This window comes from Dasypus novemcinctus, chromosome 1 (genome assembly GCF_030445035.2).
Source record: "Dasypus novemcinctus isolate mDasNov1 chromosome 1, mDasNov1.1.hap2, whole genome shotgun sequence".
In the NCBI taxonomy this organism is placed as follows: Eukaryota; Metazoa; Chordata; class Mammalia; order Cingulata; family Dasypodidae; genus Dasypus; species Dasypus novemcinctus.
This window is the reverse complement of record NC_080673.1, coordinates 129,959,532-129,972,888: the sequence shown is the minus strand read 5'-3', so window position 1 is coordinate 129,972,888 and position 13,357 is coordinate 129,959,532. Positions and strand designations below refer to the sequence as shown.

The following is a 13,357-nucleotide window of genomic DNA, read 5'->3' as shown; positions in this document are numbered from 1 at the left end:
AAATCAATTTTATTGTTTACTTATATTTTTATAGAAGATAATTACCTTTTAATTTCTTTTATAAATTTTCTATTTAGATTTTAGATTTTAAAAAATATTTTAAATGTTCTGTTTTTAAAATATTTATAGATGTATATATATTTATACTACATTTTAAAAATATATACCATATACTTTTTACTGTATAAGGAAGAAAAATAAAATAGCACATAATCTTCCTGCTTACATAAGTCATTTTGTTTATTTGTTTATTTTTCAGTATTTATTTTATTTATTTATTTCTCCCATCCCCTTGTTGTTTTTCACTTGATTTCTTTAGGAGGCACTGGGAGCCACACCTGGGACCTCTGATATGGGAGAACTTGAGCTATGTCTACTCCCTGCTTTATTGTGTCTCTCATTCTGTTTTCCTCCCCATGTATCTTGCATCAGCTCGCTGCCTTCTGTAGGAGGCATCAGGAACCTCTGCTTCCTGCTTTGCTGTGTCTTTCATTATGGTTGGTTTTTTTTTCTTGTGTCTCCTGTTGCTTCAGCTTGCCACACCTGCCTGTCACATCAGCTCACTGTCTTCTTTAGGAGGCAGCGGGATCCAATCCAGCAACCTCCCGTGTGGTAGGCAGGACCCCAGTCACCTGAACCATATCCACTTCCCAACAGAACTCATTTTGATAATCAAAAAACATTAAAAAACAGAAAAACCATATATTTTCATGATAGAAATTGTAAAGACAATGAAAGAACTTTTTACATACAACCATCCCAGAATAAAAAGGCTTAATTAACGAGCCTATAATGAAGATAAAAATGGGATCATAAAGAACACTTAATCCAAAAAGAGGTAAGAAAGGATGAAGAAGGAACAAAGAAAATATGAAACAAACAATAAGATGATAAACATAAGCCTTGCCATATCACTAATTACATTAAATGTAAATTAACAAAACATATCATTTAAGAGGCTGAAATTATCAGACTGAATAAAAAGCTGTCTTATATATGAAGACACAGGTTAAAAATAAAAGGGTATTTTCTGAGTGATTTTTCTGTAAACTTACAGCTTTTCTAATAAAAATGAGTTTTTTAAAAAAGGAAAAAAGCAAAAGTTTAGAAAAAGACATACTTTACAAACACAAATAATGGGAAAAAAGGAGTAGCTAAATTAACATTAGCAAAATAAACTTCAGGAAAAGGAGTATTACAGATACAGATGTTTCATAATTTTAAAAAGGTCAGTTTATTAGGAAAAAATAAGTCTTAATATGTATGTACCAAATAAAAAAGCTTTAAAAATACATGAAATAAAAAATGAAAGAAACAAGAGGAAAAATAGATAAATCCATGAGTATAGTTGTAAATTTCAGCATTTCTCTCAAGTTAACAGAAAATCAGTAAGAATACAGGAAGATTTGAACAAACTCTACCAAGCCCATTGACCTAGTTTCATATATGGAGTGCTATACCTAACAGTTGCAGAATACATTCTTTTCTACTGCACATAAAACATTGAATAAATTAAATTATATGATGGAGCCTAAAACACATCTCACTACATTTTAAAAAATATATTTTTATTACAGAGGTTGTGAACTTACAATTATACACATGAACAGAATTCCCATACAACAGCCCTTCACCAACACCCCACACTGTTGTGGCACATTTGTTACTGATAATGAGGTATCATCAGACTATTACTACTAACTGTGGTCCATAGCATACATTTGGCATATTTTTTCCATACCCCCATGGTAGTAACAGGGTACATTTTTGGCATTGATACATATTACAATATTGCTATTAACAGTAGTCTATAGGTTACATTAATTATATTTTTCCCATGCTTTTCCACATTCCCACTATCATCGAGTCTAGTTCACAGAAGGACATTCTTGCATTTGTACGATTATCCACAATTCTCTTCTTCAGGGTTCACTGTATTATTCTGTCCCTAGATTTTTCTCTGACTTTTTTTTTTTTTAAGATTATTTATTTATTTATCTCCCCTTCCTCCCCACCCCACCCCCTGTCCCAGTTGTCTGTACTCTGTGTCTATTTGCTGCGTCTTCTTTGTGCGCTTCTGTTGTCAGTGGCACAGGAATCTGTGTTTCCTTTTGTTGCATCATCTTGTTGTGTCAGCTCTCTGTGTGCGTGGCACCCTTCCTGGGCAGGCTGCACTTTCTTTCGCGCTGGGTGGCTCTCCTTACGGGGTGCACTCCTTGCGCGTGGGGCTCCCCTACGTGAAGGACACCCCTGCGTGGCAGGGCACTCCTTGCGCATATCAGCGCTGAGCATGGGCCAGCTCCACATGGGTCAAGGAGGCCCGGGGTTTGAACCGTGGACCTCCCATGTGGTAGACGGACGCCCTAACCACTGGGCCAAGTCTGCTTCCATCTGACTTTCTTTAAATTGACATTTATATTCCTAGATTACTCTTTTCAGCCACAATCTCATTTATAAACCTGCTGCTACTCATTAAAATATGTTATCAAATCTATCCATTTCCACACTTTTGCAATTAAAACTTCTACATATATTAAGCATCAGTACTCCTTCACAGCCCATCTTATCTCTAATAACCTGTCCTCTAGGTTTTAACTCCATGTGTTTATTCTTCATAGTTCATACTAGTGAGACCATGCAATAGTTGTCCTTTTGTGTCTGACTTATTTCACTTAGCATAATGTCTTCAGAATTCATTCATGTTATCATGTGTCCCAATTTCATTTCTTCTTACCAGCATAGTATTCCATCAAATGTATATACCACATTTTGTTTATCCATTCATGGTTTAATGGACACTTGGGTTGTTTCTATCTTTTGGCAATTGTGAACATCAGTGTGTAGATGTATGTCTGTTTGTGTCCCAGTTTTCAGTTCTTCTGGCATCTTACTACATTTTAAAGAATTAAAATTATAGAGCATGCTCTCTGACAACAACAGAATTAAACTAGCGATCACAAAAAGAAAGATATCAGGAAAATCTCCAAATATTGGATAATTAAAGAACACACTTTTCAACATCTCATGAGTCAGAAAGGAAATCAGAAGGGAAAATTAGAAAATATTATGTATTGAATGAAAATTAAAGCATAGTCTTTCAAAATTTGTGGAAAGCAGCTAATGCAGTCCCTGGTAGCTTTAAGTACTCACATTAAGAAGAAAGATTTAAAAATCAATGATCTAAGCTTTCATCTTAATAAGCTAGAAAAAGAAGAGCAATTAAACCCAGGGTAAGTAAATGGAAGGAAATAATAAAAATAAAAACATGAATCAAAAAATAGAAGATGAACAAATAAAAGAGCAAACTGTGAAATTGAAAATTTGTTCTTTGAAAAGTTAAATAAAATGGATAGCTATGCTAACCAAGACTAAAAGAGAAAATACAAATCACTAATATCAGAAATGAAAGAAAGGGTATCATTACAGATCCTACATACATACATACATTGACAAGATAATAAATGTAAAACTTAAAAAAAAAAAGCAGATAAAAAGGTATAAATTCCTTGGAAGGTAAAAGTTATCAAAACTGGCAAAAGAAAAATTAGACAATCTAAGTAGCTCTGTCTATTGAAGAGAATGAATTTGTATTTAAAAACTTTCCCACAAAGAAAAACTTTTGACCCAATGGCTTCACTGGTGAATTCTCTTAAATATTTAAGAAGTATATAATAAACACTGTTTGAAAAAATAGGAGGCAATACTTTCCAACTCATTTTATGATGCCAGCATTACCTGTTACTGAAACCATATAAAAATATGACACACACACACACATATACACAAAGAAAATGTGAATTAATATCCTTATGGACATAACTATAAACTCCTTAACAAAATAATATTATATCAAGTCCTGTAAAGTATAAAAAGGATAACACATCATAACAAAGAGGGAATTATCAGAGAAATGCAATGTTGGTTTAACGTTTCAGAATCAATCAGTGCATTATTACACCAATAGAATAAAGGAGAAAATTTGTATGATCATCTCAATAGATGCTGAATAAGCATTTGACAAAATTCAGTGCCCATTAATTTTTTTTTAACTCAGAAAAGTAAAAGTAGAAAGAATCTTACTTAACCTGATAAAGGCATCTCTGAAAAACTTAGAACTAACATCATTTGTTATGGTGAATTCTTTCTCCCATAGATTGTGAAAGTAAAATCATTTTGCTCTCATCACTTCTTTTCAGCTTTGTCCTAGAGGTTCTAACCAGGCCAGTAATGCAAGAAACAGAAAGAAAATCTTACAGATTGGGAAGAAATCAATAATAGATGACATGACTGTAAACATAGAAAATAAATTTTGCAAGACCCCTGTCAATATGTAAAAATCAATTATATTTTTATATTCTAGCAACACACAATTGGAAAATAAAATTAAAGAACCACTACCATTTACAATAGCCTCAAAAATATCAAATAACATAAAGCATAACTAGTATACTATGAATGAGACCACAATATTTGTGTAGGTGTAACATATGTAAACTTCTTTCATTACATGTACATTTGTGTATCCTGCACGGCTGTCAAGACACAGAGCTATTTCATTACCACGTAGATCTCCCTCTAGCTACCCCTTTATGCTCATACCCACCTAACTCCTGGAAACTATTAATTTGTTTTCCATCACATAATTATGTCTGTTTCAGAATGTTATATAAGTGGAATCATAAATTCTGTGAAATTTATGAGTAAAAAAATTGGCTTTTTTTACTCAGCAATATGCCCTTGAGGTCCATACAAGTGCATGTATTAATAGTTAATTCCTATTTATTTCTGAGTAGTAGCCCATGGTCAGTCATTTTCTGATAAAGTTTCCAAGGTAATACAAAGATAAAATGATAGTCTTCTTAAGAAATGGTACTAAAATATCTGGATATTTGTATGGGGGGAATGAACCTTGTTCCCTACCCCCCAACAAAAGTAAAAGGTAACTATAAATGGATAATTGATCTAAACTTGAAAACCATAAAATTTTTAGAAAAGGAAAAAATCTTCCTGACCTTGATGTAGGCAGATTTTTTAGAAAGAACACAAAAAGCACTAAGCATTAAAGAAATAATAAAGTGGACTTCATCAAAATTGAAAAGATACCAAAAAAAATACCATTAAAAAAAAAGGCAATCCACAGACTAGTAGAAAATATTCTTAATGTGTATATATTTGACAACAGACTTGTTTTCAGAGTATATAAAGAACTCGGTAAAAAGACTACCTAATAATTCAATGGACAAAAGATATGAATAGACACTTCACAGAAGAAAATATACAAATGACCAGTAACACATGAAAAGATGATTATAATATCATTAGCCATCAGAAAAAAGCAAACTAAAAATTATAGTGACATATTTCACACTTAGTAGAATTGTCAAAAGTTAAGAAGACTGATAATACTAAGTATTGCTGTGGATTTAGAACAAGTGGAACTCTCACATATTACCGTTGGAGTGTAAAATGTCATAAGAGAAATGAAAACATATCCACAGAAAGACTAGTACTATTCATAATAACCAAATATAGAAACAATCCCAATGTAGAATAGATGAATTTTATGCTATATTCATACAATTGAATATTTCTTAGCAATAAAGGGAAGAATTATTTCGGCATACAATATGGATGAATCTCAAAAACATTTTGATACATGAAACGACACAAAAAAGTAAATATGTGATTCCATTTATATTATACATTGAAATAGATAAAACTCACCTATAGTGATAAAAATCAGACCAAAAGATAAGTTGGACTTCATGAAAATTCAAAACTTGTTCTTCAAAAAACAAGTGAAAAGACAGCTTACAGAATGGGAGAAGATATTTGGAAACCATATATCTGATAAGGCACTTTTATTCAGAATATATAAAGAACTCAACAATAAAAAGACAAACTCAGTTTTTTTCAACTTTTTGAATGTGCAAAGGATTTGAATAGATGTTTCTCCAAAGAAGATATACAAATAGGCAAAAAGCACTTAAAAAGATGTATCTTTAGTTGTTAGAGAAATGCAAATCAAAACCTAATGAGGTATCAGTTCTACCCACTAGGATGGCTAGAAGCAAAAAAAAAAACAGCAATTTTATCAAGAATGAGGAGACGTTGGAACCCTTATACATTGTGGAAATATAAAATGGTGTAGCCACTTTCGTAAAGTCTGGCCATTTCTCACAGAGTTTAACATAGAATTAACATATGACTCAACAATTGCACTCCTAGATATATATCTAAGAGATATGAAAACATGTCCACACAAAAACATATACACACATGTTCATAACAGCCTTATTTATAATAACCAGAAAGTAGAAATAATCCAAATGTCCATCAACTAATAAATGGCTTAACATAATGTGATATATCCATACAATGAAATATAATATAGCCATAAAAAGGATTGAAGTACTCATGCACACTACAGTGTGTATGAATCATGAAGTATGCTAAATAAAAGAAGTCATACACAAAAGGCCACATATTATGTGATTCCATTTATATGAAATGTTCAAAGTAGACAAAACTGTAAAGACAGAAAGTAGATTAGTGATTGCTGGGGTTGGGGTAGGAGGTATGGGAAGTGATTGCTAATAGGTATGGATTTCTTTTGGAGGTGATGAAAGTGTTCTAGAATTTAGATGGTGATGAAAGCACAACATTGGGGATATACTAAAAATCACTGAATTGTAGACTTTAAAAGGGTGAGCATAACAGTGTGTGATTTATATTTCAAAATAGTGGTAGTTAAATCAGATTAAAAAGTTGTGCTGGGGGGTTTGATTACCTAAAAATACAAGAAAACCGTTTTGGGTGATGAAAATGTTCTTTTGATCAAGATGGTTAGATGGGTGTATACATTTATCAGAATTCATCAAACTCTATTTTAAATAGGTACTCTTAGAACCAAGCTTTTAAAAAAATGTTCTATAAATAATCCATTGGACCATCATGTGTTTTATATTAGAATCATTAAGAGACCTAAGTAATCATCTTTTCCATCCATTGTAGGAATCTTTTTTACATTCTTCTTTGGATTGCCTCAGCCATTTAGATTGTGCCCAAGGCTTTTTATATTGAAAAGGGTTGAACTGAAATCTGCCTCCTAACTTTGATGTGTTTCTCCAATTCTGTACTCAGAACTATATCACCAACATAATTTAGGATCTGTAATGTTCAGGCACTGAGTGAGCACTTTCCAGTGTTTATAGAAGCTCAGCTATATGAGAAACAACACCCACAATTGCCTTTAAACCAAGTCTGAATACAAGTCTTTCTACTATGTCCTGTGGAAGTCAAGTCCTTCCATAAGACAGCCTTTCAGATTTTAAGACACCCCTTATGCTCACTATATTACTTTTTTCTAGGCTGCAAACCACTGTTTCACTCAGTTCTCCCACGTATGAGTTTGTAGACCCTTTGTTATCTTCACTAACCTAAGAGCTGTGGGATTAATTCCTCTCATTCTAGATAATATATATATATGAAAGTAGGCTGAGATTGTATTTTCTCTTAGTTAATACTTTTAACACTTTTTTACATAGTGTAATTACTCTTTAAAGGTAGTTCTTACAAGAAAATTAAGTAGTTTGGTAAGCACTATTCTGAAATACAGAATCTGAAAAAAAATTTTTTCTGTTGCACAGCATGTTTTTCTTTTCAGCCTTTTTGTCATCAGCAAATTTATAATATTACAGCTTCATCTTTATCCAAGAGGTTGATAAAAATGTTAGATGACACAAAACTGAGTGACAACCCTGCAATAATCTTTCAGAGATGTTAACACAGCTTAATATCAGCTGTTAATCAGTTTGCACCCAGCAAAGTGATTTTGCATGTATTTTTCTCTCTCCTGTAGATTATAAACTTACAGAAATGACAAAACTAGTTATCTTAAGGAACATCTGCTGTAGGCAATTTATTTTTATGATATATATCAATCATACAGTGAATTATCTGAGCGTGGTCATTAATAAAATAGAATCTTTTTTTATTTTTATCAGTTATGCTTGCACATAATTTAAAGGAATCAAATAGTTCTATAACACTTAAGAAAACAGAGTTCTTTGAATGACTGCTTCCACACATCAGTTCCCAGGAGTAATACCTTAATATTACTGCTATTACTTTTATATTTTTCTCTGCATCTCCAAGCATTATCTGACTTTTCCTATGTAAGAGAGGATTCATTTCATTTTCACCATCTCTCCCCATTATACATACATAGACACATGGACATATTTATACTTCCCATCTTCCCAAAATAGTAATCATGATTAAATGTTACTTTGTTTTTATCAGTTATGCTTGCACATAGTTTAAAGGAATCAAGTAGTTCTACAAAACTCATTAAAGTCTTTTTATGACCATGTAAATGATATGCATAGCTGATCTATGTAGTATAATATAATTCAGGGTTTTTCAGCCTCATCACAGTTGACTTTCTGGGCTAGAAATTCTTTGTTGAGGGTGCTCCTGTGCATTATTAATTGCTTAGTACTGTCTCTAACCTCTACCCAAGAGATACCTAGAACCAGTTCCCCAAGTTGTGACAATCAAAAATGTCTCTAGATATTGCCAGATGTCCCCAGGAGGTGAAGGAGAGAGACATCCCCTGGTTGAGAACCACTGCTGATTGCTTTTCTTTTCCTGTCCTTTTTTGGAGAGGTGAAAGATGGGAAATTTCAGCATTAATAATATAAACTTTAAATTCTCTCATTTTTGTGACAAAACTATTACTTACTACATCTATGCTTGATGGCCTCTAACCTTCAGCCAAGAGAGGATAAACAAACAGTTGCCTGGTACGTGGGATTGGGACATGGATCTGGGGTCTTTATCTCTAAAAGACTTTCAGTGAACCCTCCTGTAAGAGCCACATTCTTTATCCATATTTCTGAAGGTATATGTTATTGTCAGTTCCCAAGCCTCTGAGAGTTTTGCATTATCAGTCAGGTAGTAGGTTGGCCATCTCAACAGTCAGCTTAGGTTTCAACTTTCGCAGGTCTACTGAGTCAGTTGTCACTGTCATGTGCTTTCTGAAATTCACCAGTTTTATTGCTCTTGTCTATTCTCTTGTTCTTTTTATCCTTCCGGGTTTCTTTCTTTCTCTCTATTTCCTTTTTTTTTCTTCCTGTCTTTTTATTTTTATTATTGTTTACTTGGAATATTGGGAGAGAGCAGACGTAAATAAGAAAAGAAATCTTTTATTTCTTCCTATAAATAGACATTTTCTTGATGAAATTAATGCTACTTAATGTTGCAACTCAGCCATTTTTGTCTCTTAGGAACTGGCAACATTAAAGTCTCAGTTAAACTCACAATCCGTGGAGATCACCAAACTACAGATAGAAAAGCAGGAGCTGTTACAGAAAACAGAAGCACTTGTAAGTTATTTCTCTTTTTTCTTCTGAAAGGTCATAAACACTACTGTTGGTATAATATTATTTCTCAGTCACTATGAAAAAGAAGCAAATTTGCCAGATAGCATCTTCTCTTCAGATTTTTCACCAGTTAGTGTGCTAGTAATCCAGGCTTTTTACCCATAGCAGCAGTCAGGTTATAATAAGACTTATCAGGTCAGCTTATTCAGTTACTTAATGGTTCCTTCTGCAGTGAAATAATCCTGGTGAAACCCTTGAGAGTTCATGATATTAAAAATGAGATGCCAGAAAGAAGTTATACAGAGATTCTTTCTTAGTTGGCCTAATTGACCAAAGTATTTCATCTATTACTTCCATACCATGAGATAGAACTGAGCATCAAATGAATACTTTAAGCTCTAGAATAAAGGCAGTTTAGATTTTTAGGGAAATAATTTGTTCTACTCGGATATACTCCTTCATATCTTCTGTTGATAGAAATTGATTATATTTGAAGCAAGAAAAAATCAGCCTCCTTAATTTCCTTAATAAAAGACCAGTTTTCTCAGTATTAGTCTGGTTTCTAGGACACTCTCTTCACTGAATGACAGTGAATACCTACAGTTAATTTTATATAGCTCCTGAAGAAAGTTTTTCTGTTCATTTATTTGTTCAAATTTATAATGTGTGCCTTCTCTGTACAAGTTACTGTTCTAGATGCTGAGACTATGACAGTAAACGGGACAAACAAGGAGGAGACAGTAAATTGGTGGACAAAAAAATTTATAATTTCAGATCAAGACTTCCTTGAATCCAATAAAGTATAGCAATGAGATACAATGACCAGTGAAGATGAGAAAGGCTCTTTTAGATATGAGTGGTCAAGGGAAGCCTATATTGTGGCAGTTGATATTTGAGAAGGATAATCTAAAAAGAAAGCTGATTTTCAGGACTTGGGGTTGTCCTGAATGATATTGCAGGGACAGATGCAGGACATTATATATCCTACCATAACCCACTGAATGGACTGAGAGAGAGTGTAAACTACAATGTGAACTATAATCCATGCTTTGTAGCAGTGTTCCAAAATGTATTCATCAAATGCAATAAATGTGCCACACTGACAAGAGATTGTTGATGTGGGAGGAGTGGGAGGGGAGTGGGGGTATATGAAAACCTCTTATATTTTTTATGTTAACATTTTGTGTGATCTATATATCTTTTTTAAAAAAAGATAATTTAAAAAAGCTGACTTTCTATCTGTCTAAACTTTCTAATCTCTGATCAATGTCACCAGATTAGTTGGGGAGTAATCTTCAAAATGGGGTAAAGACTACTCTTTAGAATGGAAAATAAAATATTATAGCCTCCAATTATATTTATCTTTCGGGAAGCGGACTTGGCCCAGTGGTTAGGGTGTCCATCTACCACATGGGAGGTCCGCGGTTCAAACCCTGGGCCTCCTTGAACCGTGTGTAGCTGGCCCACGCACAGTGCTGATGCACGCAAGGAGTGCCGTGCCATGCAGGGGTGTCCCCACGTAGTGGAGCCCCACGCGCAAGAAGTGCACCCTGTAAGGAGAGCTGCCCAGTACCAAAGAAAGTGCAGCCTGCTCAGGAATGGTGCCGCACACATGGAGAGCTGACACAACAAGATGACACAACAAAAAGAAACACAGATTCTCACTCACAACAACAGAAGTGGACAAAGAAGACACAGCAAACAGACACAGAGAGCAGACAACGGGGGTGAGGGGGAGAGAAATAAATAAATAAATCTTTAAAAAAATAAAGAATTTGAAGCAACTAATCAAAGGTTAAAACAAATCTCCTAAACAAAGGGGATGAAGGGGAAATATAGCTAAAGAGATAAAGTATATTAAGAAGACACTGGGTGAAAATAAAGAAGAAAACATGCAAAGAACAAAAACAAAACTTATAGGAATGAAAGGCAAAATAGATGAGATTTAAAATATGCTGGAGGCATACAGCAGCATATTTGAACAGGCCAAAGAAAGGATCAGTGAGCTAGAAGACAGGACATCAGAAATCAAACATACGTAAAAACAGAGAAAAGAATGGAAAAAATTGAACAGATCTCAGGAAAATGAATTATAGCACAAAGCACACAAACATACACATCATGGGTGTCCCAGAAGAAGAAGAGAAGGGAAAAGGGAAAGAAAAAATTTTGAAGAAAAGATTGCCAAAAATTTCCCAGCTCTTATGAAACACATAAATATGCATATCCAAGAATGTAATGTACTTCCAACAGAATAAATCCAAATAGACCTACCCCAAGACACATACTAATCTGAATGTCAAATGCTAAAGATAGAGATAATTTTGAAAGCAGCAAGAGAAAAGCAATTAATCTCCTACTAAGAAAGCTGAGTTCTCACTAGAAATCATGGAGGCAAGAAGGCAATGGTATGATATTTATGGTACTGAAAGAGAAAAACTGCCAGAAAAGAATTCTTTATCTGGCACAACTATCCTTCAGAAATGAGGGAGAGTTTAAAATATTCACAGATAAACAGAAACTGAGAGAGCTTTTAATAACAGAACTGTCGAACAAGAAATACTAAAGGGAGTTCTGTAAGCTAAAAAGAAATGACGAGAGAGAAGCTTGCAGGAGAGTGTAGAAATGAATACATCGGTAAGGATAGCTAAAGGGGTGAAAAAAAAAAGACAAAAATAAGATATGACATATAAAAGCCAAAGGATAAAATGTTTGAAGTAAATACTGTCTTTATAGAAATAACATTGAATGTTAATGGATTAAACTCCCCAATGAAAAGACTTGGGTTGGCAGAATGGATTGAAAAATTTATATGATCCAGCTATAACATATCTACAAGAGACTCATCTTAGACCCAAGCATATAAATAAAGACTGTAAAAACAGAAGTGAAAAAAGAGCTGGGGTAGCTATTCTAATGTCAGACAAAATTGATATTAAATGCAAAACTGTTATGAGACAAAGAAGGACATTATATATTAATTGAAGGAACAATCCATCAATAAGAAATAACAATCATAAATATTTATGCATCTTACCAGGGTGGCCCAAAATGCCTGAGGCAAACACTGGCAAAACAGAAGGGAGAAATAGACATCTCTACAATAATAACCGGAGACTTCAGTACACTACTGTCATCATTAGATAGAATAGGCAGAGGGTAAATAAAGAAACAGAGAACTTGAATAACATGAAATATGAACTAGACCTAACAGGTAATACACAGAACATTGCACCACAAAACAGCAAGATAACATTCTTTTCAAGTGCTCATGGGTCATTCTCCAGTGTGGGCTGCTATTTTGAGTTAGCAACCCAATAGGACCGGACGGGCTTCCACGGCTCGGCGGGGAGCCCCTAGGCCAACGCGTAGGCCTAGGTTCTCCAGGTGTGGGGGACGCGCGGTAAAAACCACGGAGACAGCCTGTGAAAGTGAGCTAGTCCACTTTATTGCGGAAATACACTTGATTATATAGGGTCGGGTTAAGGGAGGGGTAGGAGCTGGGGCGGGTTAACTACGGGGCGGTAGTGGATAGGCGGAGCCGTGCAGGCAGCTATGAGGTAAGCGGTGACTAAGGAAGGGGGCAGATTATGAGTTGGCTAAGTGGGTGGGACTGGCGGGAGGGATAGCAACGGCTGGAAAAGGGAGATAACAGGGGCTAGGAGGAGGGGTGAAGGAAAGCAGTAACACTCCAGGGTATACTGCATGTAGGATCACAAAACAATAAGTTTAAAAGGATTGAAATTATACAAAGCACTTTCTCTGATTACATGGAATGAAGCTGTAATCAATAACAGATGAAGAACTGGAAAATTCAAAAATATATGGAGAATAAACAAAGCAATCAGTAGTCAAAGAAGAACTTGCAAGAGAAATGAGTAAATATCTTGCGACAAATGAAAGCAAGAATATATCATATCCAAATTACGGGATGCAGCAAAAGTAGTGCTCAGAGGGAAATTTATAAGACT

At 34.3% G+C, this 13,357-nt stretch overlaps 1 protein-coding gene across 3 annotated transcripts in view; it reads left to right on the top strand.

The window, feature by feature from the left end:
* The window catches only part of USO1 (USO1 vesicle transport factor), a 137,715-nt gene that overhangs the window by 110,281 nt on the left and 14,077 nt on the right, over positions 1-13,357 (top strand). For all 3 annotated transcript variants that reach the window (XM_058296814.1, XM_058296809.2, XM_058296820.1), the window contains one exon: positions 9,291-9,389. In XM_058296814.1, the coding sequence (XP_058152797.1) occupies positions 9,291-9,389 (99 nt within the window). The remainder of the gene's footprint in view (positions 1-9,290; positions 9,390-13,357) is intronic.